A 26,534-nucleotide genomic window follows, 5' to 3' on the forward strand; every position below is an offset into this window, starting at 1 on the left:
GCTGAAATGAGCTTTCTCCGCAGGGTGGCAGAGTGCTCCCTTAGAGATAGGGTGAGGAGCTCAAAGTAGAGCCGCTGCTCCTCCATATCGAGAGGAGTCAGCTGAGGTGGCTTGGGCATTTACATCACATGCCATGGACAGCTAGGACAGGTGCTAGGGAAGACCTAGGACATGCTGGAGCGACTACGTCGCTCGGCTGGCCTGGGAACGCCTTGGGGTGTCGAGGGAGAGGGAAGTCTGGGCGTCCCTGCTCAGACTGTTGCCCCCGCGACCCGGCCCCGGATAAGCGGTTGATGATGGATGGATGGATAATATAGGCAATACATAATTTTTATATATGTATATCTTATTCTTTTCCTTTATAATATATAAAATATTATAAAGATATAAATATTGAAATTATCTGATTATTCTTAGCCTTAGTGAACAGAAGTCTAAATTTAAAAAGCTCCAGGATTTGACTGAATTTTTAAATTATGGTTATATGGAATTGTGATCCCTCAGTTTGTAATTATTGAGTTTTCATCTGTTGTTTTCATTGTCAGAAGGCATTAATGGAAAAGCACTGACATGACAGGTAATAATCCCGACAGGAATCGCCCCACATGTGTGTACAACATGACCTCGGCTCCCACTGACCTGGTCGGCTGTAGGTCGTCACGTTGCTGTCACTGGTGTCGTTGCCGTTATTGCAGCAGTCAATGCTGCAGGTCTTGTGATTGGAACACGCGTTGGGCCAGTTGTCTGGGGGCCACAGGTGGTTCAGAGGTTCACCCATACCGAGAAGGCCAGGTCTGCAATGAAGAGAGCCGACAGTGCTGTCAATCACACCCTCCTCCGCTCAAACATCTCAGGCCAAAGGCTAAAGGGGGCGTGTGCGGTTAGATCACAGTTTGCTGAAGGTGCACACCTCCCCCTAGTGTTCACAAACGGTCGGTGCGGGTTTTTTTAAATTCCTTTTCAACTAAAGATCTCAAAAAGAAAAATATATAAAACTCACCTGCCAGAACTGCACACGGACTCCCCTCTTTGAAATGCTACTGGAAAGAGAAACAAGGGGGGAAAAAGTGCGTGCTGAGTTGTCACAAGCATGAAAGGCGGGAAGAAACAAGGAAACTGAGAGCTGAGTTCCAAAGATTGCACGTTCAAAGACTTCTTTTCATGGTGCAGAATTCTGACTGTCAGTGTTTAGCATGAATGTCTGTCTGCTTCTACGCCTGCTTCTCATAGCATGACTTTATTGTTAAAAAAAAATCAGAGCAGATGTACTAGCATCTACAATTTATGACAGGTAAATACTTCCTAAATTAAATAAATAATAACCCTAATTATTTTCAATCATAAAATATGTATACACAAATGTAAGACCTCACTGCTAGTGCTGCGGAAAATATAAAATTACAATGTTTGCTACTTCCTTTTCCTTCCTCTTTCAGAAATCCAGTTAAAAAAATATATTTATAATTATAATCATCACTACATTTCATTATATAATAATCCTAATTTTCATGTTTATCTTTAAACAATGCAAAGTCCACATTAAGAAGACTATTGTTTGGACATTCTAATGTGGATTTTAATTAACATACTGTGGGGAGCACAAAAGACAAATATATATGTATATATATACATATATATGTATATATGTATATATGTATATGTATATGTGTGTGTGTATATATATATATATATAGTGATCACTATTCATTCATATTCATTCATCACTAGAATGAACAAATCCTTCTCGAGTGATCACTAGAATGAACAAATCCTTCTCGATACTCGAGAGATAATTTAAAATGAATGCTAACATCTAATATAAAGGGTTTATCAAACATGCTACATACCTGAAGGTGTGAAGGTAAACGAGGGAACTGTTGGGACAGATAGAATAGGAAAAATGAGTGTAGTTCCATGTGCTTTTCATACTACTATACTGTGTACTCTGTATTTCAGATAACAAGTTCCTCTCCTTTGTGCCAGTGCACATGACCTTTTCCTCTTTGCATTGCACAAGTCTTCATATAAAAGCCTGATGTGTACAAACATAAATAACTATATGTCACCGCGCCTGTGCTGCTGCAGTTTTTGACACGCATGTTTAGGTGAAGGTTAATGGGGAGATGACAGGAAGAGGAGAGTAGGGGAAATAACAGTGATATTCTGGCAGACGTGGTAATGGCAGCTTGACAGGTCGGTTCTTTCAGGGAGACTGGGAGTCGGAGAAGAGCCGACACTCCACAAATACGCGACTGAAGGTCAACCTTTGAATGTCTGCATAATCTTAAAATGCAAATGTGTTCCCGGGGTCTTTGTGTCGGGAGAAGATTACAGCGGAGTGTTTTCTGTCGTTTGATGTGATCTAGGTTTTTAGCCAATCAAAATAAGCCTGTATAGAACACTGAGATGACAACATGCCACATGTTACATCTGGGTCTCAGGGGGCTGATGTGAATGTAGTTATGCAGCTGACTAAAGGATAAACTAAACTAAACAATCTGTACAAACAAACTATATTTTACTTTGTCTGAAGTGCATACCTTTGCGGATGCCAATGTACGTGCTGCTCAGGCCATTTCTCTTCTTCCGGTGGCGGTAGAGCCACACACTGAAAATCATGAGCATTATCCAGCAGGTGGTGCCAATGCCAGCGATGAACGCAGGCTGCCTCACCACATGAGAAATCTGAGACCACGAGTCTCTGTCCTCACTGATGTCCATCATCTGGCCGGAAGAGTCTGCAAGACGGGAGGGGAGAAAGAGATTTAGCTTTATTATCAATTCAAATTGTAGCAGTGATGATAAACAATGGACTTTGTGGAAATTGGGGAAATAAAGTATTAAAATATTTTAATAACAGCAGTTATTAAAGCAGTCCAGAAACACATATTTACAGTGTAAAGTCATCAGAGTACAGCAGCAGAGCTAATACTTACTTCAAGTATGACTTTTGTAAAGTACTTAAAATATTTTTCTTTTAGTTCTTCAATCAGTACTTCTCAAAAAGTAGGGCGGGCCCCTACTCTGACATATTCCAGTGGAATATGGCCGCTGGACATAAATGTACCACTGCTGTAATGCTTGAATGTTAATAAGCCTCCAGTCACTAGGTGGCAGCAAATCATGCAGTGGTTTGTACAGATAAAACTATACATGTTATCAGGTTCTCAATAGTATTTCAATTTCGCAGGGGTGTGGGTCGGAGGGTACGGGGGGCGTGAAAACAATTCTGTCCCCAAGGGGGCGCATGACAGAAAATAACTGAGAACCACTATGCTAATTCAACTTTAACAATTTTGTTGCTAATCCAATTGAACATAAAATGTGACCTTTGACCTTTTGCCCCAGATTTCTCGACAAAGCGCCTACCTAGCTGAAAGAAGGTGACATCGCTCTTGACCCCAAGTCCTGCACCGTTGCTGGCTGCCACCTCCACACTGTAGCGAATTCCTGGTGCAAGGCTGAAAATGAGAGCGGAGAAGGAGGAGCCATCGACAGACTGGTTCACATGGTACCGACTCTCATTACCCAGGCACCAGATCTGTCAAAGGGGGGTAATAAGGTGGAGACACCGCATGCATCAGAGTCTTGGAATAATACAATTTACATTTAAACAGCAGCTTCAAAGAACAGTGCGGGTACAGATGCAGATGTCTCCTTTTCTTACCTTGTACTCCTGGATGACTCCGGTCTCCTCTGAGCCCGGAGGTGGTTTCCAAGCAATTAGGATGGCAGTTCCATTGACATCACTCTTTGTCACTGTAACACTCTGAGGAGCTTTACTAGGGGCTGAGGACGGAAAGCATGTAGTTATTGATTAAGTTAAAATGAAAGTCTCATTTTTACAGTTCAACGTTACAGGTAAAATAAAACATTGAAAGAAAATACATTTCAATTTACGTCTTAAAATGTTTTAATTGTATAACACATAACATAATTTCCAGATTATAAGTTGCACTTTTTTTTCATCCTTTGGCTGGGTTTGCGACTTATAGTCAGGTGCGACATTTGTTATTTTCACATTAACAGCTGCTAGAGGGCACTCTAGGCTTGTGTACCAATATCTACTACTCCTGTAACATACTCTAGAGCAACTTATAGTCTGAAAAATACAGTAATTATTTGAAATATACTAAAATAAAAAAAAACTCAAACTAAGCTACATGGTTCATATAAGGATACTAATGTATTGCGACTCACCTTCTTCAAATGTCTTCACCACCTTCACCTCACTGTCAGCTCCTTGGAACTCATCGAAAAAGGGACACACTTTGAACTCATAGATGGAACCTTTCTTCAGCTGACTGATGACCACGCCGTCCTCCCTTGGGTTGCGCACATGGAGGACACTCCAGCGCCCCTCAGGCTGGCCGTGCTCAGCCGACGCCCTGTAAAGCACCTTGTAACCCTGGATGTAGGGAGACTGCTGCTCCACCTGGTGTACATGAAGAGACGGAGCAGGATGCATAAATTAGCAGAGTTGTATTTGGTGAGTAAATTCTGCTACACTCATATTACACTGTACTTATATTTCATATTTAAAGTCCTGTAAGCTCTAACAGAGTGCAATAGTCTGGTGTCCTGTAAGACATGTAATGTTGTACACCGATGTAAAACTGCACTTACCGGAGCGTGAAGTGCAAAATGTGCATGTTGTATGTAGCATGGTGTGATACAAGTTAAAAGAGACAACCACGCTTTCCATAATTGGCTTCACTCTCATTTTGAATTTGTTTCCTTCAAAAAGGTTCAAAGAAAATGTGGATGTGTTCTAATGTGTGTCCAAGCAGAAAAATGCTTTAAACTGTAAAAAAAAAATACGGTGTCAAATTACTGCAGTGCATTCTCTGACAGCAGAACAGCATGACGCCAGTGAAAAAAGAAAAAAACACAGCAGCACTGCAGGCTTAGCTTTAACTATAAATACAAGCACCAGGCTACACAACAAAAGATAGACTGTGAAAACACATTGAGGTTTTTATTAAGAAAAATGATAGAAAATGAAATTAAATACTCAAAATAACTTTAGTACTGTACGAGGTACGCAGTAAATTTCGTCTGCCAGGCACAGAGCAGGAGCTGACTTGACTGTCAGCACAAAGAAAAACAGACTCCAGCTAAAAAAACAAAACTATAAATAACAATCAAAAACATTTGTAACATTGTCCTTAGATAATACCTAAGGTAATAAAATGGGAGGAAAATAATATTTTTTATTTATTTAATTTAATATTTTATAATAGTTGAACACACTACTGATTGCAATAAGAATAACCATTTTAATGTGTGTTTTTTTAAATGTAAAAAAGAAATAAAAAACACGTTGTTCTAGAAATCCAGATTTATTTTATCTTCTTTGATAATCCTCAAATCTCAAGTTTTAAGACTATAATAAAATTGACTATTTTCAACATGTCTGATGGATGTTTTGAACTATATACAGCTGTTACAATATAATATTCTAAAACTGTTTACATCCAGATTAAACCTCTTTAACTCAGAATTAAAAGCTCCTGTTAGATTGTCTGCAAAAAATAAAAAATGGAGCCTGTGCCTCTAAATTTTTGAATGAAGCATAACTGTAAACTCTCTCTATATATAGATATATATGTACATCTCTCTATATATATCTATATAAATCCCTATTTGCAATCATGTGCCTCACTTCCAGTACAGCACTGTAGACTGTAGTGAACTGCACACGTAGCAGCTCATACAGTTGTGTTTTCTTACCCTCCACTGCAGCCTGACGGCAGATGAAGACAGCACAGCTGGTGTCTGCAGGTGGATCACTACGTCTCCCAGCTCCCTCTGGATCTGGCGGTGGTCTACGCCTTGCATGGTGGCTGTGTTGTCTACTAAAGTTAAATAGTGAAATGTATCAGAAATTCCTCCGATATTGTTGACAAAGTTGAAAACATATCTGTTACAGACTCCACTGACCCTGCGTTCTGACGGCATCAGAGATCGGACTGGGGTCACTGAGGCCATGAGCATTCACGGCTCTGACCATGAACAGGTACACAGTTCCAGACTTCAAGTTCCTCAGGACAAAGGACTGGGTTTTTACATGCTCAGCCATGGTCATCCATTTGCTCCCTAAAGTGTAGCTGCAAGAAGGGATGAGAAAATTTAATGTCAAACTTAATCACTCAAGAAATGTATAACCTGGTCTAAGTTGTGGGCCAGAGAGGATTAACATTTATAGAACAGTCTAGTACCGATGATGATTTAATTGGAAATTAAGAATTTGAACAGGCTGCATAAGTAAAAAAAATGAAACTCAAAATATTAACACCAAACAAAATAAGAACATTTTTACAGATTAAATGTCGGACATGTCCTAAAATAAAAATGTAGTTTACGCTAACTTTATATTTGACTGGAATAAAATTAGAATTAGAGAAGTAAAATTATGAGTTACCTGCCATGCATGTGTTACAGTATTTGACCATAGTATTTATTCTATCCATTACACATTAGTAGAGACATTGAGTTTACAATCTACAACGTCAATTCCCTATATCCAAGAAGCGATATAAAAAAAAATAACGGCTAGATTTTCACAGAAAAGATGAGTCGAAAAAAAAATCAATGAGTCATCTAATCCTGTCCTACTGGAATTTGTAACGACATTTTCCCCAACTTGCTACTATGAGTCACCGAATGAATACTGGTAAAAATCCATAAATTATACAAACAAAATGAGGCAGTATTCGACCAGCAATGTCCCCGAAGCAGTAACCTATTTTTTCATTATTATTTACAATCTAAAAAATTTGGGCAAAAACTTCCGAAGTAAAGAGTTGAAAATAGAAAATAGATGGTTAAATCAGTGGTGTATCTCTGCTGGCCTAAACAGTGTCATAGTGTCACATATTTTCAATATATTTATCAGGAATTATTATAAAATAATATAGTGCATTCTGTTCAATTATTATTATTGTTATTATTATTATTATTATTATTACTGTTGTTGTTATTATTATTCTGTTCAATTAATATGAAAAACCGTAGCATTTTTTAGTCGAGTTTTTTCATCCAATCATATTTCAGCATTATGTGTTGCCAGGCTGAAAGAAATCTGCCAGTGCTGAAAGTCAGAACTGGAATGCACAGATAATATTATGGTATAATTGATGTACATTATGTCGCAGCTGTGGCTGAATTGTACTTTGTGGATTTGTTGCTTTGGTAACAGTGTTGTTGTGGCTACATGAGCAAGCTAGGAAATATTGACTCATACTATACTACATCTCTGCATATTATGGATGGTTTATATCGACATAATGACGTCATTAAGAGGCAGAAGAGAAACGCATGGAACGCCACTGGGTTGGATTCATTGACGGGTTGATGGATGATACAGTAGATGGATCCATTTCTTAAGATGTCCCCAGGCATGTGGGTGAGCTCGGAGCTAGCAGTCCATACTGTGCTGCTTATTTCATGTAGAATGTGAACTAAATGTAACTAACCTGAATGCCTCAATTAGGTAAGATGATGGTGGTGCCCAAGCACTGGGGTTACTTTTCCATGACAGAGTGACAGAGGTTTGGCCAATATCAGTCACTTCTGGTTTGAGAGGAGCACCGGGAATCCCATTTGGGTCGGCGGGATGAACTGCATGGACTTCAGAATCTGTCAAAAACAAAATACCAATGTGATCAGAACAATCTACCATTAACTGTATAACAAGAGTCGGGACTATGTTACAGTTACATGTATCGACCTGTTACTTGCAGGTATGCCGTCCAGGAAGCCTCTCCATTTGGACCAGAAGCTACACAGGAGTAAAATCCTGTATCACCCAGCTGTGAGGAGGCAAAGAAGCACAAGATGAAATTGGAAACAAGGTGACGCCTCGCTAACTTCAACCCCGCTCTGCGACTTCACCTCCTACCTTGGCGTGGTGAATTTGAAGAGTTCCTGTGTCTGTTACAGATAAACGAGGGTCTCCTGACGACAGCGGAGCACCGTCCTTCTTCCAGTGGACTTTAGAAGATGGAGGGCTGGTGGTTTTGCAGCGCATCACAATTAAGCTGTCCGCAGATACAGTCTGGTTGATGGGACCCTGAACGATCACAGGAGGGTGGTCTGATCCAACTATAAAAAAAGGGTAAAAATACAAATTAAGCTAATTCAACATTTTTGATCAACTGACTGTATTCACCTTCATTTCTCCCTCTATTGGGTTTTTTTATGAGGATATTTTAAGGTCCAAATTCACAAATATGATTTGTGAATTTGGGCTTTACAAATAAAACTGACTTGACTTGTGGTCATTAAGAATGGGCACCATAACGTTTACAATGAGTAATGAAAGTAATATATAAAGTATAAATACGTATACAGTGATCCCTCTTCTATCGCGGTAGTTGCGTTCAAAGACCAATTGCAAAACGGGAAAAATCGCGAAGTAGAAGTATTAATCACGTATATATTTACCCTTTACGAACCTCCCCCACACTGTTATCAACCCTCCCTAGACTGTATTACCCTTCACCACACAGTGATATCCACAGTAGAGTTGTAAAATGGCGACACAGAGCGAAGTGAACGAGAGAATGGCTGACAGACAATGGGTGATGCTGAGATATGTTACAATGCATGAGCCAATCAGAGTGAGGAACAGAAGAGCATGCTCAATTAGCTAATAGTACAGAGTTCACATTGTATTCGCCAATAGTGGGCTGTGTACAAAGCTACCGGCTAGCGTTCGCAAATGCGCTTATCTCAATTTCAAACGTGAATCCACATTTTTAAAGTCTGTCTTTTAGCTTGTTTTTTGCTATATTTAACGATATATAGCAAAAATCTTGTGAGATCGGATTAAAAAAAAATCTGCGATGTACTGAGGGAGCTAAAGGAGAACCGCGATATGACATGAACGTTACTGAGAGCTCTCCGTCTCCACTGCAGCTCTTGTGGGATTGTTATCCTAATTTCTAACAAACAGGAACTCTTGGTTTGAGTGCGTCACGAGATACTGCACATTCCTGTGGGTTGAATTACCTCATTTGTAAGTTATTGTCTGTAATACTGTCCAAACAGAGTCGGCTCTAAACTGCTGCTCTGACTGAAATGCCCCCCCCGCTCGTCTCTGTGGTTGCATTGTCCCGTCTACCTGTCTATACCTGGATTACCACTACTGAATAAAGGCCGCATTCCAAAAGTACAGATACCCTACGATGCATTATGGCAGTGGAAATTGGGAACTGATGCCCACAAAAGATCAAAGCCTAGCAGAGAGATAGAGAAACGAGAGTATGAAAGATGAAAGTAGGGAAAATGAAAATGAAAATGCTGCCAAAGAACCGAAGACAGATAAGATACGGAAGATATTGGGGGGAAAATTGGTACATAGACAGAACAATGGGTTGAGCGGGGTTGTGCAGGCGGCAAAAAGGAAAAAGAAATCAACTTTTCCCCTCCAGCGAAAAGCAACTAATCGTTCATTCAGCAGTCGGTGCTGCTGGAGCCAGCTGCAATCACAGAGGAAAAGCCCAGCTAATAACACCCCACGTAGATAACAGGGACCATGTCCTGTCTCTGTGCCTGCTCCTCTTTCCTGCTCTGTTTATATTAAAACTTTCAGAGTGGTATATTTACGTTCAATAATTTTTAAAAAAAAATATTCGCAATCTGCCTACAGTAGCACAGGCTGATTTTTCTCCATGAAAATCTATTAAATAAAAGACAAGAGTATGGACAGAGGATGAGAGCTCAGTACTTCAGAGTATTAAAAAAAAAAAACAGAAACACAGAAAGAAGATAAAACACAATACCATCTGTTTTCTCATTTCGTATACCCATAATGCTTTTTTTTTTTTTCCACTGAGGAGATGCCGCTCTTTCCTTCCAGGTGGCTGTAGAGCAGGCAGTCAGTAACAGCAGACTGTCTTTTTTACAGTTTCAAGGTGTCTAACTGATCCACTCAGCAAGACGACCGAGTGACTGTGTCTGTTCAACCCTCGAGCGATCACCGTTGTTTAATTATTATGTGTACATATTGGACTGCAGCGTTTCACGGAAACACCCGTTTATGATCACACAGGTCGTTTAATTGCATGTCTGCAGACTCTGTAATTAGTTGTACGCGCCTCCAAGCATATTTAAATTGACCCCCTCCCCTACGATTTACAGCTTTTTCACACCCACCCAGACCAAATACACACAAAAATACCCATAAAAGATAGGATATGTTATGTTCCTGCGGTCATTTATTAATCCAATTTTTTTTTTTTTAAATATATTCCATGGTATTTTTCGTATGACAGGTCTAACACTGTACTTTCTGTGGAATATTAATAGACTTAATATAAGCCACATATGGAGCAGTGGATAGCGCAGTTGCCTTACAGCAAAAAGATCAGCGGTTGATTCCCGGTGGTATTTCACGACCTTTTCAGTATTGGGTTTGCATGTCCTACTTACGCGTTTGTGTGGACTTTCTCTGGCTACTCTGGTGATATTTTACCATCCAAAAAGCACGCAGGGTCAGGTTAATTGTTGACCCTAAAATGACCACAAGTGGCCCAGTGTTGGACTCAGAACCTGAAGCAATTGGCTTCACATGAATATTTAATTTAATTTAATTTAATACATGGCATGGCATCTATTTTTAAACTGCCTACAGGCAACACTGTACCACAAAAGAGTCATTCAAAAACTCCACACCGAGTACCTTCAAAAAACGAGCTCACATCCATATGCAAGAAAAGGAAACGGTCAAAGGGTCAGATTCCAATGACCCTACCTTCTTAATTTCAGTTTTTATAAAACCCAAGTTATAATTGCAAGCAAATGAGACAGAGAGTTCATTGTTAAAGTGGACTGTGGCTCACAGAAAATAGTAATACCCTGTACTTTACTGAAAAATACTTTGGATTCATCTAATGATCAGAACAATATTATAATGAATGGTACGATTTTAACCTTTTAAATACCAAATTTTACAACAAATGCAATTTCCCATGATCCCTCAGGGCGACAGTTTCATTTTCTTCAAGTTATTTCTGATAAAGTATTTTATCAGCAAATGAATGAGCGATAAACTACCGTATTAGGATAACAACTGAATGAAGGTTTACTTTGTTTGTTATGGTAATGATGACGACTTTAACACCTGTTTTATGAAGCAAAAAGTTGTTAACTTCATTCAAATGAAAATAAGGGAAGTTTTAACAAAGCTTTCTCAAAGCCATATGACAAATAGGAACATTCTTCCATATTTCTACACCCAGTTACACATACCTTATATACAGTAAAAAGATATTAAAATAAATAATCTAATTTTAAAACTAAATATATCACCTTTTAATTATAATTGTAATTACAACTTTGACCTTAACTGAAAAAAAACAACAAACCTATTATACTACTAAGAAAAGAAAGAACACTTTCAAAGTAAATGAAGAGAGAAGAGAAAATGACAGTGTATACACAATCGCCATGGCAACCCAGAGGTTAAACCCAGTAGAGAAAGCAGACATCTGGGGAAACACTCCCACAGCTGTAGTAACCAGGCCAACTACCACACTGGGGGGAGTTGGGTATTTCCAGTCTGCAAGCGGTACCAGTTTGAAAACCAGTCCAGAGAGCAGGAATACAGCTTCCACGTCCAGGGGTTGGACAATGAAACTGAAACACCGGCCGATTTAGGGTTGGAGGTTTCACGGCTAAATTTGACCAGCCTGGTGGTCAAACTTCAGTGATTGTCACCAGTAAGAGCAGAGTGTGAAGGTTCAATTAGCAGAGTAATAAATAAAACATTATGGGTGACATATCAGAGTTCAAAAGAGGACAAACTGTTGGTGCATGTCTGACCAAGACAGCAAGTCTTTGTGATGTACATGTCTGACCAAGACAGGAAGTCTTTGTGATGTATCAGAAGCCACGGTATCCGGGGTAACGTCAGCCTACCACCTTTGGTCACCGGGAGTTTCAGTTTCATTGTCCAACCCCTGTAATTTATTAAGACAAATGGGAGGAGATGTAAGAGCAGTGATTTTTAATCTATACCAGGCGTGGGCAAATCTTTTTGAATTGTCCTAAAATTTGACAGGGGGGCCGGGTCAGGAGCAGATGTAAACATATCGTTGGGGAATACTGTATCCTTCACAATCACTTGACCTTATTATCTACCTAACCCATCCCTGGCATTAATGCCTGATTAGTGAATACTTGGGATGCACCAAAAACATTATCCTATACTTCTATCAAATACTCAGACTCGAAAACATGTGCCAACCCAGTGACCTGTTACTCTGTGGATGGACAGCTCATTTAAATAGGTAAACAAATGTCAGCAGTTGGTTTAATCCCCCGTGGTCATAATCTGTTTCCTTCTCTATCTGATAAAACCTTTGTCCAGTTGAAAAAAAAAAAGGCATCACTGGCCCAACTGAAGGAAGAATTCTCACCACCAGCCTCACACTTTACACCGACATATCAAATTTTGAGTCGGCCTCTCCCACTGCTGAATATTTGAACCTTATGAGACAGTCCCCTGACTCCAGAAAGGTTATAACACGCTTTGTCAGTCTCTTTGGTACTTCGGTAATTCGGTCTCCACAGTATACCTCGAAGCCAGTCGGGAAAGGAATAAAATATATCAGTCACTCAGAAGGGTCGGGATGCCTGTTTGAAAGTCGTTTTCACTTCAGCTCCATAAACTCAAGACATCAGCGTATACAATTCAAAAGTAATTCACAAACTCTGTTACTGCTATATGAGGAATTTGATAAAACAACTGAAGTGTTCGGGAATTTTTTTTATAGAAATAGGGAAAGTTTAAGTGAAGGAAACTCGAGGGAAGTTCTATCTTTAGTTGTTAGCTGTACAGAAACTTTTATATATACAGTATATATACAGTATATATATATACATATATACACATATATATATACATATATATACACATATATATACATATATATATATATATAATATATATACTAGGATGGAGTAGAGTTTATATATATATGATATTGTTCAAACACTTAAATTCCAGTTCGGATATCAACCAAGTACAGTACTCTGTATCAGCGAGTACCACAAATTAAAATACTCATTCTCAAATTGGTTTGTAAAATATTATCGGGACAACTCTAGTCATTGATTACGTTATATTTAGTTGATTATAGTAATTCCTCAACTCAATATTTTAGAACAGGGCTCCCCAACACCTGGTCTGTGGACCAGCTTGTGGGTCATTTGGTACAAGGCCGCAACAAAATCACGCAACGTCATTTGAAGACAATCTGGTCGTTTTCATTTACTTTCTTCATTTCAAGAAAATCTGTCAATATTTCAAAATACACTCCAGTACTAACAGGATAAACTCTAAAATACTGTATGTTTTATTTTGAAAATTCACCAGGCCATGAGGTTATCAATATCCATTGGCTTTATAGATGTATAAACAGGATGGAGTAGAGTGGGAATGACTGCCGTCCATATATATGGATTCTATGTGTTCCATCATAGACTATAGATCTATGGACTTACAGAGAGAGTAGAGACACTGTACGTGTTGGCACGTTAATACAAAAAGGTTAGCTGGCTGGTTATTAGTAGATTTATATATATATTTATATGTATATATATATATATAATTATACTTATTATGACTTATTAGTAGGCTGGTTTATAGGACAATTTTCTTTCTGTTCACCTCAAAACATATTTATCCAGATATTTATTCAGACTGAACCCTCCACCCATTATCACAACTGCCGTCTTTTAGTTTTTTAGTTTTAAACACTTGTATTAATATTAAATGTTGTATTCATTTCTGCGGAATATTTCCCATTATTTTTGTATGTAGTTTAAAGTGACTTTGAGGGATTTGAAATGTCTTTTTAATACAAACTTCTTCCTAGTATCCAAGGAAGAAATGTATGTTCCCGCCACACAGAGTACACTTAGCCGTTACTTATTCGTACTAAAGTGTTTTGAATGGAGTGCTCTGTAACTCCCCCCCCCCTCCACACAATATACTGCACTGTGATCAGTATTACTTTCTACTCACAGTCTGCGACCTCAAGCAGTGCCTTGGTAATAACGCTGCCAGCAATATTGAGAGCCTGGCAGCTGTACACGCCGCCATCAGAGTGCTGAACATCAGTAATGGTCAAACTGCCCATCTGGGAGACAGACAGACGAGTGTAGGGCTGTGGTGGCTGGTAGGAGAACAGAAGACTCTGGAGAGGAGAGCGACGTGGCAGCATTAGAGAAACCACTCTGAAGTCGCGCTTTCCTGTAATGACAGTGAGGTCAGACTCACCTCGCTGCCTTCCCTCTGCCAGAAGATAGCAGGCTGCGGGTTGCCCGTGGCCTCACACTGGAAGGTGACCGTCCTGCCTACTGTCGCTACCTGGTTTCTGGGGCGGATGGCAAATGCTGGAGGCACTGCAAGAGAAAGAGACGCAGCAATTACAAATTCATAGTTCCCAGTTTTAGAACGTCAGTCAGGAAGACTTTTTCTTTAATGAATATTTACCTTTTAAATCAAACTATTGTACATGATTGAATAAGTGTACCCACATGAATTACAGTTAGGACAATGACAGGGGCTCATGATTTCCAGGTGTAGTCTGATGATGGTGATGAATGGATGGAAACTTACCAGTGTTTACTACAAGGAAAACAAACAGAAAAAGGAGATAAATGAGTGATTAGGATGAATACAGTTATTTTAGATGCAATGATTGGCACGGTGAAAATGAAAAAAATAAACGCTGTTCTTTTTAACTTTTTAGAATATTTATCCTAAAATTAAATTGTAATGGGACAAAGTACCGACCATGATGATATACTGTGGTACATGTAGCACTATAGTTCCCATACTTTTGATTAACTTTCCCAAATTACCTTCTCTGAGCTGTGCTAACCTGTAGCTAGCACAGAAAGAAATCTACTCTGTGGGCCAAGAACAAATTTCACGAGAGATCAAACATTTTTTATGAAGAAGAAATTTCTTCAAAAAAAAAATGTACGTGTCCAGTACAACCTGGTCTTTAAACAAGTGAGAGTCTGTGCATTACTGCACTCTTGTAAATTGTCTACACAAAGACATATTTTGAGATGGAAAAATTCTTGACATTTGTAAAGTGGACCAATAATGAAATGAATGGTTGGCTAAACAGCTGGTTTTGGAACGACTGAGAGAAGATGGCTGTGGTTATTGCTCAACATTTTTTGCGTTCACAAATGCCTTTAGAAAGGTCAGGCACACAGTTTGCATTTATTTCAGGACAAAGGAAAACATATTTTTTCTTTGCTTTTTTTTTTTTTACAAAGTCTTGCAACAAGAATGTGTCTAAAGGACAACTACAGGTCCTTTTAGTTAAATGACATTTGATGACATAACACTGTGCACATTTCTGCCCTCCAAATTTTTCCAAATGATATAACGCACATTTCTGGTATCATATTACATTTGAATACAGCAAGATGGGTCACCTGGTGGTTGTTGTTAAAATTATACCTTTACAGCAAGTGGATCTAAGGTTTGCGGGTTCAATCCCTAATCAATCTTTCTGTGGTTACTAAGAATTTCAACCGACAGTGTAACTCTCGCAAACTAAGGCCCTGGGGCCAGATGTGGCTCGTTCAGCTTTTTAATACGGCCCTCCAAATTTTTCCAAATGATATAATTTGTTTATATTATCATTTTTCTTCTGCCGTTTCCCTGCAATACCCACGTTTTCCCAATAGATGGCGTAGAAATTGATAAAAGCATTTTAGCCTTTATGCATGACTTTAACATGTCATTTATCATAGTCTAAGTCCTACTGTCATCATAAGCCATGAAGTCACCAGAGCACTGCTATGTTTGGATATGTACACAGATATGGGGTTACGTTTTGTTCCCTTTCTGTGACTGATTTAAAACCTAAAGAGGATCATTTTAAACCAGGGATGAATTTTGAATGTAAAACAAATACCCAAACTCATGTGTTCATGATAATTTGTAAAATTATATTTCATTTAATATGAATTTCTAATAGACCTCAACTTGTGCGCATGGAAATTAAGGGGAAAAACATGGACTATTTCATTTAAAATTAATTTCTAATATATCTCAAGTTCTGTGCATGGAAATTAAGGGGAAAAACATGGACTTCATTTAATTATGATTGTACTGGTTCGGCCCAACTGACATCTAATCAGGCTGTATGTGGACCCTGATCCAACATGAGTTTGACACCCCTGCTTTAAACAGACCAAGGACGGTGAAAAGAAGTCTGTAATTGTGTGCAAACTCCTCAGAGCACAAAAAAGACATTCCATTAGGGTCAGGTTGTACTGACCGTGCACCGTGAGCACAGCGGAAGCCTCGGACTTCCCGACCATATTTTCAACCATGCACGTGTAGGAACCCTCATCTGTGGAGGTCACTTTGTGGACAATCAAAGTGTAGTCCTTGAGGATTTCGAATCTGCAGGCAGGATAAGAGCACGCACAGAAAAGATGAATTGAAAAGCTGTACAAACTTTTCTCTTTTTTTTTTCTTTTCTTTCTTAGATCAGGCTGTAGTTTCCAAAGTAACAGATATCCGTGCCTTACCTGCCCTGAGGCAGTTCTGATTCATCCTTTCTCCAGCGGATCGTTGGTACGGGGTCCCCTTGAACAACACAGTGGAATTCAACACTCTCCTCCGGCAACACAACCATGCTGCTGGGTCGCTTGACGAAAGTTGGCCGCTCTGAAGAGAAGTACAAAATAATTCTGACTAAAACCTTGTAATGCGTAACTATTGAGAAACGCAGGAGTTAATTTCCATAAATCAATTTTTTACAAACACGATCACAAATTCCACTCAATATTATAACCTAACTAACACTGGGAGGTTGAATTTTCCAAGCTACAAAGACAATACTTTACCTAGGGCAGAGAGACATTAGGGTTTTTTTTTAAAAAAAAATCATAAAACACATTTATTTGAGTTAAGTTTAAAGTAATTAGTCCATGTGTTGCTGCTTTGAAGCCTTAAGGTTATACAACATTTAGATTTTTTTATCCAGTGTAAGAGTATTTAACATTCAGGGTCTAAGCCTCCTGCAGTCTCAAAAGGCATTTATTATTCACAACCTGTAGAACAACCAAAAAACTTTGATCTGCTTCGGCATTCAGCTGGATCACACGCACATCAAGGAAGGACCTTGAACAGCTCTGTGAGGTTCGTTACTGTACATGCCTGACTGCAGCCAAGGTCATCGCACCGTGTGATACTGATAAGAGTGCCATTCTGATGGAAAACATTATGTCGGGGGTGTCAAACATACGGCCCGCAGGCCAAAACCAGCCCCCCAGGGGATTTAATCTGGCCCACTTGATGAATTTTGAAAAATAAGAAACACAAACGCTTTTTATTTTATTTATATGTGGGGGTACTTTTGAATGCGTGGTCCTTTGGCCCAGAGGCAATGTCTCTGTCATTGCTGTGGAACCCCAGGGTTCACCTCCTGGGCAAGATCGAATCCCGGTTAGGGAGGTTGGTACCTTCCAGTGGACTCACCACCTACAGGAAGGTTCAGGGGGGTTGGTACGGTGCAGTGTGATTTGGGTGGTGGTCGTGGCGACTGTTGCCCCCGCGACCCGGTAACAGATAAGCGGATGAAAATGGATGGATGGATGGATGGATGTCCATCCATCTGGCATTAGGTTGTACATTTATTTAATTAATCAATTATGAATTGATTTTTTTTATTTATTATTATTATTATAACCCATTTGAAGGTAGAGATTCATACAGACTATGTATGTGTGTCAGTGCACGTCAAAGCTCTATCTTACCAAGCACCGTTAATTCGGCAGCTTCGCTTTCTCTTTCTCCCACCATGTTGGTTCCAACGCAGATGTACTTTCCGGCGTCGCTTTTCCTAGTGTTGGTGATCATCAGCTTGCCACTGCGTATCTGAAATAGAGGATAGGACGTATCTGTACAGCTGTGTTGACACAACAGCTTTTAGACCAGCTGGCACTGTGGCTGTGTGTTTCAGCCAGGTTTGTCAGTCTGCCTGACTTCAACGGTGAAGTCAGACGTTACAAGTCATTTTTCTTAGTTCACGCGAACGCTCCATCCATATGAAGTCAGACGTTACAAGTCATTTATCTTAGTTCACGCGAACGCTCCATCCATCTGCTCCTGACCCCGCCCCCCCCCTGTTCAACTTTAGGACAATTGTGGCCCGCGGGTCAAATAGTTTGCACACGCCTGGTATATCTATACCCACACAAACCAAATTGTCGATGGAACAGTAAAGGTTTCACAATCTGGTTATATCTAGAAAAATGTCTTTAGTACAGTATACTGCGAGTATTACCACTTTATCTGTATCCTTCTCCAAATCATGTGCTAAGTTAGCAGAGAACCCTTGGATGTACAAAGATGTACAGTCACGTCTTCATAGATCTTTGTGGACAACTGTGCAATCTGTTTTTCAAACGTTTGCCTCTCCTCATGGGTCTGTACACTCCACCACACAGATATGACACTGAGAGGAGAAATATATAACATATACTCCTTGTGTTGCTTTCATTCTTTTTATACCAGCTCCACAGTCTATTACAGATTTTTTTTTTAGATATGTGTTTCTGTATTAACTGTCAGCAAACACAGAATACCAGGTGATGCCTCAGCTGTGATGAGGAGGTATTAAAAATATAGCACCACATACTGAGCTGACAAAAAAAACATGACAGCTTCTCCTATATCCAAACAGATGAAAGCTTCTTAAGGGCATGGACTTCAATTACACTTTTGAACCTTTTATTTTGACTTTAGATAGTGGTGTGGCTCCACAGTCAGTTATAGACACAAGGCCTGTGGCAGCAGACTGCAGTTTTTTTATAGAGGTCAGTGGTCAAGGCTGTCTACAGTGTTGTGTACTTAATAGCTTGCAGGAGATTCAGTTTCCTCCTCGCAACCCACCCTGGTCACCCTGGTGCCTCGCACTGTCTGTCATGGGGCAAATAATGCCGATTTAAACACCTGTGTTGTGATTTGTCAGTAAATATATGTTCATATTTAGACAGGTTATACAGGCTGTTGACAAAACTGCATGAAATACAGCCTCATATGATAACAAAGGTCAAATTGAAGGCCACAATGTCAAAATGTTTTACCGACAATCATTTATGAAAAATTGTTCTAAAAAATAAAAAATAAAGGTCATTGAAAAAGTTTAAATTAATAAAGAATAAAAAATAAAGGTCATTGAAAAAGTATAATTAAACCAACAGTTTATAAACAGTTTATAATGAGAATCCATACTTATACTACTAAAATATGTACAGAACAGGCCCCATCACAAAGAAAGCCTTAGAAGCAGCTCTGTCTTTAGGTTTTTTTTTTTGTATTTCGAATTTGGCTGAACTCTTTACGTAAAGACATAACTCTACAAAGGGAAGATGATTAGTTGCAAAGACACACACAGAGAAAGTTCAAAGCAAAAAAGCAGCCTTTGTATTTCCCTCAGAGGAGCCTCCTTACTAGCTGCGCTCCGTCGCTGTCTTTGAATGATACATCACTGCTCTGTCCATCGCAGCCCCCCAGAGAGATTCTACCTGTCATTCTACACTAACACACTTTGAAATATTTTTTTGCAAGCCTGGAGAGCAGTCACCGACAAACACATTAAAACAACAAACCATGTACTACACTCTATGTGGTATACTGTGTAATTATATTGTGGAAAAACAAATATGTTTTAATGTATTTAATTCCAAAACTAACTTTTATATATATATATATGTGTGTGTGTGTGTGTGTATATATATATATATTCCTAAAAGAAATTTTGTTTTGGAATTAAATATATTTAAATATATTTAATTCCAAAACTAACTTTTATATATATATATATTCCTAAAAGAAATTTTGTTTTGGAATTAAATATATTTAAATATATTTAATTCCAAATATATGTATATATTCCAAAGATAATTAAAAAAAGTAATTCCAAAACTAACTTTTATATATATATATATTCCTAAAAGAAATTTTGTTTTGGAATTAAATATATTTAAATATATTTAATTCCAAAACAAAATTTCTTTTAGGAATATATATATATATACACACACACACACATATATATATATATAAAAGTTAGTTTTGGAATTACTTTTTTTAATTACCTTTGGAATATATACATATATTTGGAATTAAATATATTTAAATATATTTGTTTCTCACAATATATATATATAGTATGATTTAAAACAATTAATGTTAGATTTAACAACGTAGCATTCCTTACTGTGATACGTTCGTCTCGGTCATCTAAATAGGCTCCATCCTTCCTCCAGGAGATCGTGGGTTCAGGGTGTCCTCGGGGTGGTTGGCACTCCAGTACTGCGGGCTCGCCCGCTGCAACCATGACATCTACGGGGTTCTGTCTGAATTCATCGCGCAAAACTGAAAAGCAGAGACACAAATACACAAATCGTTTAACTTTTTTCGAGTTTTAATGACAAAATTTAAGTGGATATATATTGTGGTATAAATGGTTTGTTGTCAAGTGACTCTAAACCTGTTTTATTGGTGGTTTTTGATATTAGAATAACACAGATTTTTTAAAAAGCAATATTTGATTTTTTTTACATATTATTGGCACCTTTTCCACCTTGTATTTTTTAATGAATATGAAAAATCTACTCTAGAAATGTATCTATATATATTACATTTTTCATATTATTTTGTGTAACGGAAAAATAGCACACATGAGAACAATCCTCCGTATGTAAGTAAACATCATGTACTAATGTTGACGTCCTTGCCCGACTGACTGCTGAAAACTGTCATTATTATCCAGGTCATTATTTGCAAAAGGGACTAAAACCTGAACAAGTGTGAGCTGAGCCAACACAGACATACCGCAGAACGGCAGAACTCAGTTGGGTTTGGGAGACAGGAAACAACGAGGAAAAGATGTAATCGCTCCCAGATGGCAAACCGTTCACCTCTGGATACGGATTCGTGCACAACACTCCAGTATGTCTGAAAACCAGGGTTTGGAATGCTTGATGGACGCAGCAAACGTTGCGAGGAAACCGATTGGGATGACCTTAATTGGAATTTCTTTTCCACCGAACTCTTCAAACTACGCTTCACTGCCTTGGTCCCAGATCCTCTGAGCAGAGGTGCAACAGACAGACTGTGTTTGAGTACGCGCTGATGAGAAACAGCTGGCTCATGTCTACCCCCATCCCACCCCTGGTTCGCCGACACCCCTACCAACACCAACACCGTGTCACGTGATGAAAGGAAATTCCTCAAGGGACGCGAAAACATGGTGGAGGTTTCATCAGACAGGAAGAGAGTGAGACCACATCTGCCCGTACGTTGTCAGACAGTATATGTGAGTATGTTTGTAGATTAATGAACTGATACGATACTCTCCTGCAGGGGGCATTGAGATTACATGTCTGTTTTTATTATCTTAAAAGGTCCAAACAGCTCGATTTGAAAGCCTGGACAGTTTCCTGTAGCCATTACATTTAGGATTTATTGCAGCTAATGGCCTCAGCGATTGTCCTCAGAATTGTGCATATTTATTTGCTCGAGCAGGACGTGCCCAAAAAAATGCCTGGGCCCAGACTAGGATCTAATCATCTAATGAGTTTTCTTTTCACAAAATGCAAATTACTTAATATAAAATAGCACATTAAAAACAATGTTAATGTTAATCTAAATTAACTTAAATACAAAATTGTTTAATTTAGCTAATTTAGCTATGTATAATAGACCTACTAAGCAATCAGGTAAAAACAAATGTAATTGGTAAACTCATCAATATGGTATTAAATTAATTCTATTAAACGTCATGTACTTTGGCTTAGACCAGTGGTTCTCAAACGTTTTATACTCTGTATAATATACTCTGAGAAAACCTTGAGGTCTCTGAGTACCACCATGACGACCAACATTAGAATATAGCAGCATAGTACTATAAAAAAGTAAATAAATAAAAAGACCAGACCTATAAAAAAAACAAGTAAATAAATAAAAAGACCAGACATCCTAATTCATAATCTCACAAGTACAGTAGCTACACATTTTTTTCTAAATGTTGTATTAGTTGTGCATTCTATGTTTCACAGTTATTCAATTGAAAATGCGAAAATATGAATTTACCCCACATACCACTAGAAAGCGCTCGCGTACCAACCTCACGTACCATTGGTGGTATGTATACCAAAGTTTGAGAACCACTGACTTAGACTGTACCTACAATCTACTTTTTTACTTTTCATTTCCTGCTTTGATTAGTATCATTTCAAGTTAAAATTGAATGTTTGTTGACCGAGATAAGCAGTACGGCCAAAAATGGATTATCGCAGGTCAAGGAGACACAACTGGGTGATATCAATAAGAGAGTGCCAAGAATGATCAATAAGTAAATAGCTGATTTGATTGAATTCGCTGCAGGTGCTGATAACATCCTACACTGCATATGTAGATAGGTTTGTGAAAACGGGACTAAAAGTAATAGGAAAAAAAAAGAATTACTCAACTTTTTTACCTGTAGCAGCACAGGTTATTTAGAACAAAAAAATAGAATTAACTGTCATTCTGCCAAATTCATTCTTTTTTTTAATCCAGAACATAAATTGATTAACACCATTCTTCACCAAATCCCTGCATCATTAACACCTGAACGCCGTACTTTAGAAAAAACAAGTCTGATACACAGCCATGTCACGCATTCTTGGTTTTAAGATGAAAGCCCGAGACTTTAGCCCAAAGTTATCTGCTTCAGAGGAAATAAGCAAGAGTTATGTGTGGGAATGTTTTTAATAAAAACAGCAGCTATCCCATTAGAAAGTCTGTGTGTGTGGGTATGCCTGTGTAAGTGCGTCAGACATTCTGTCTTTGATAACTTTATGAAAATTCCTAAAAGCTCATGACATCAAATGCAATGAATAAATACAAAATGTTTTCACTGCTAAACTGAATCAATCTTTCAGGGTGAGACAGTAAAGGATTTCAGTTTGCCATTCACCAAATTCAGTCAGATGTCAAGAATCAGGCTCGACTCCTCGACTTTTGTCGGGGTTTGTCGGGGTTTGGTTCCTAGCCAAGATGTAACTCACAACTGCAATGAAGACCACCATGAAAGTGGGCCGATGAATTATTTTTTGACCTCTACAACTTGATGATAACCAATGATGAACAAACCCAAAAGCAACCGGCTAATATTCCGCAGTGTTTCCGTTTTTTCCGAGCATTTTCTTTTATCTAATTTCACTTCCATGGAGATGGCTCTCCATTTCTTCAATGCACTGCCATCAGAACAGTCTGACTTATGTATGGGACTCCATGGATCTGATGGAATAAGAATATTGTCCTTCAAGGTTGATTGTAAGAATTCTATTTTCCATTAGACAACACACTAAACCGGGGTGTCAAAATCATTTCGGTGGGGCCACATACGGCGTAATTGGATGTGAAATGGGCCAGACTAGTCCAATCATAACATAATTACCCTAAATAACAGCAAATGCATGCTCCCCTCACCCCCCCCTCGTTTTACTGCAAAAACCAAGTATATTAGAAAATTTTCATATTTAATGAAACATACTATGGCAAAACATCACAAACATTAAGTGTTTTTGCGTTTTTTTTTTTTCACTTTTATAATTCATCAAGCAGACCGGATTGAACCCCATAGCAGGTCGGTTTTGGCCCACGGGCCGTATGTTTGACACCTCTGCGTTAAACAATAAAACAGTAACTGAGTAAATGCTCAACCTGAACTGAAGAATAACGAGCCACTAAATATGAGCCGCACTAACAACTGCGTCTCTGGAGACAAGACCTCCTGACCCAGTGGCAGTGCTTCGATAAATTAACAGGTCGGTTTAGGTGTGCAGCAGTTTACTGACACAACCTGGGCAATTGATACAGCCACATTTGTGACTGTAACGTAATACAAATTTTAAAAATTTGTTGCCAACATTACTCATTAGTATAACTTTCTAAACACCCGTTAATAATTCCACCTTGAGACCAGTGAGTGAATGAATGTTGAGTTCAAAATGTGAACTTTTCCATACCAGTGAGTCTAAATATAAGTGTGTGAGGCAGTTTCAATGACTGGGACTATTTTGCGTGGATGAACAAAGAAACATCCAGAAATTTCCCACTAATACGATGTGATGATTCTGCTGAAAGTACAGAAAAAATGATTGCTAGAAAAGAAAAAAAAAAAAGAAGCTGGCTCTGTTTGAGCAAACACAGTAACTGGGGGAAATGAAAGCAGTTAAGCTCTGTAGAAACCTTTGTTTGAAGACTAGAGCCATGGTAACAGCATTTGGAAAAAAATAAATCTCTTTGCGGGAGGCTGTAAACGATTTGATAGACGGCACTCAAAAAGCCACTTACAAATGTAGAAACAAATCAAATTTGGAGAAACCGCGGGCATTAAATGCTCCGCCCGGCTTTGAATTATCGCCCTCATTTCTACCTGAAGTGAACTAGCGTGCGCAGGAAGTTATCTGACTGAAGAAGGAAGATGAAGAGTCGTGGAAAGGAAGAAAGACAAGATAGCAGTACTGATATAGACACTAAGAAGGAAAGAGCTACGGTGGATGCAGCAAAGAACTGCAAGACATCACACTTCAGGAAACTTAGCCTTTTTTTTGTTCCTTTCGGCATCGCGGCAAGACATGCCTTCCAAAATGAGCTGATACATCCAGGCAAACCACACACTCACAGTCGTGATTACCGCTATGTTTCACAGCCTAATGTACGCCGAGGTGCCCTAGTCTTTCTCATGTCATCAATCTGAAAGACACCTGCAGTGCCCAGGAGGGATGGAAGGGATTGGTCCGTGTAGGTAGAGGAACATGCTCTGGTATGACAGACACGAGGAGGTGGAACATAAATCAAACAATAATAACACAAAAACACAGACAAAGTCTCTCTTTTTTATAAGGTAGTTAAAACTGTAGTGTTCTTTGATTGGTAGCTGTACCATTTTTCATTCAGTCTTGGAAAATCATTATCATGGTAGGGAAAAATGCTGACATTGCAGGTACACAGCTTGACGCATGCACATATAGAAGTCTTACTTCTGGCTACTATACTAACACTATATATCACGGGTTGCCAACCCCTGGTCCGGGGACCAATGCCGGTCCCTTGGTCATGTGGTACCGGGTCGCAGTGAAACACAGTTTATACAAAAAAAAAAAAACTTCAGTTTTACTAATTTACTTCATTCAAAAATAATCCAGTTATATCCCTTTACTTTTTTTATTTAAAGATAATCTGCCAATGCAACAACAACAACAACAGGTCATTCAGACCCTGACACTAACAGACTGTAGACTAAAAGATGTTTTATTTTGAAAATTTAATGATTCTTCTTCTACTGGCCGACCGATCCTAAAAAAGGTCGGGGACCGCTGTAATATAGTGTTTCCATGCGACTGATCGGTGCTGGGAGAGACTCCAAATCATGATGCCAACAACAGGACATGACTCATTACAAGCCATTTAAGGGCTTAAGGGCATTAAAAAGGCACATCAGGTGTTCGATACTGATAATATGTGCACAGACAGAGGCAGCACCGCATTAGAGCTCCTCGGCACATCGACGGTCTATTTCAGATTCTCTTTAATAATCGTCATTCATTTATTATTCATTGAGGAGACCCTAAAAGCGGGGGAAATGGAGATCTTTGTCAACAAACTTAAATTCAAGTTAAGAATAAATGATCGAAAACAAAATGAGCTCAGATGCAGAAACAGCCTGAAAACGGTAGTCCTTGGCACGTACACACATCCCAAATCACATAGTTGCTAAATGCTGGTGATTTAAAGTAGGAATGGGAAGAGAAATTGCTTAGAGTAGCAACAAGCTTGTTTGGTTTGGACTAAGCAGCACCAGGGAGGAGTGAACAGGGAGGGGGAAAAAAACGACCAAGAGGTGAAAGATGAAACTTTAATGATCCCTCTGGGGAAATTAGGTCAGTGGTTGAGGCAAAGAAATAGATAAGAGCAAAACAAACACAGACTCTTGTAGAATTAGCATTAATTGCTACGAGACGAACATGTTAAATGTATTATATAATGTAAGCAACAAATTACTTATGTCTGAATGCATGCCTAACGTTACAATTTTGAACGAAGAGGTAAAAATATCCCGAGTGAAATAGCAAAACGTAGGAAAAGACGGTGTAGGAGATTTTAATGAAGACAGATTGAACAGGAGAGGAAAGAAGAGCAAAGGAGAATGTGCTGAAGAACAACCCCGTTAATTTGAAAGGAAACAAAAGGGTCTCTGTATCAACAACTGCCACAAGAAAGAGCCGAGCTTATTTGGCTCTTTTGTCTTGAAATGCTAAGCTAAAGCTAACGCCCAGTGTTGTCTTTCTGTCTCACGTCCTCTTCCATCAGCAGCAGCTGTCTATCCTCACCCCACTCCTGGACGCCAGCGCAAGGTTTTCAAACACCCCATCATCCTCCTTCTAACCCTACATCCCTTTAGCCTTTTGCCCCCCCCACCCCCCCC

General features: G+C 38.9%; 1 protein-coding gene across 8 annotated transcripts in view; it reads right to left on the reverse strand.

Moving 5' to 3' along the window:
* Positions 1–26,534, reverse strand: part of LOC103394758 (roundabout homolog 1-like) — a 76,906-nt gene that overhangs the window by 11,761 nt on the left and 38,611 nt on the right. For 6 of the 8 annotated variants that reach the window (XM_025065557.1, XM_017041908.2, XM_025065555.1 and 3 more), the window contains 19 exons: positions 20,274–20,431; positions 17,806–17,926; positions 16,576–16,714; positions 16,320–16,447; positions 14,633–14,641; positions 14,291–14,415; positions 14,036–14,207; positions 7,904–8,106; positions 7,733–7,814; positions 7,479–7,641; positions 5,944–6,110; positions 5,734–5,858; positions 4,201–4,435; positions 3,668–3,789; positions 3,370–3,541; positions 2,541–2,738; positions 1,848–1,874; positions 1,001–1,040; positions 640–794 (listed from right to left, as the gene is read on the reverse strand). In XM_025065557.1, coding sequence (XP_024921325.1) covers positions 640–794; positions 1,001–1,040; positions 1,848–1,874; positions 2,541–2,738; positions 3,370–3,541; positions 3,668–3,789; positions 4,201–4,435; positions 5,734–5,858; positions 5,944–6,110; positions 7,479–7,641; positions 7,733–7,814; positions 7,904–8,106; positions 14,036–14,207; positions 14,291–14,415; positions 14,633–14,641; positions 16,320–16,447; positions 16,576–16,714; positions 17,806–17,926; positions 20,274–20,431 — 2,541 coding nt within the window. The remainder of the gene's footprint in view (positions 1–639; positions 795–1,000; positions 1,041–1,847; positions 1,875–2,540; positions 2,739–3,369; positions 3,542–3,667; positions 3,790–4,200; positions 4,436–5,733; positions 5,859–5,943; positions 6,111–7,478; positions 7,642–7,732; positions 7,815–7,903; positions 8,107–14,035; positions 14,208–14,290; positions 14,416–14,632; positions 14,642–16,319; positions 16,448–16,575; positions 16,715–17,805; positions 17,927–20,273; positions 20,432–26,534) is intronic. The other 2 variants (XM_017041910.2, XM_017041909.2) reach the window with 2 other exon arrangements.

This window comes from Cynoglossus semilaevis, chromosome 19 (genome assembly GCF_000523025.1).
Source record: "Cynoglossus semilaevis isolate Cse_v1.0 chromosome 19, Cse_v1.0, whole genome shotgun sequence".
Classification (NCBI taxonomy): Eukaryota; Metazoa; Chordata; class Actinopteri; order Pleuronectiformes; family Cynoglossidae; genus Cynoglossus; species Cynoglossus semilaevis.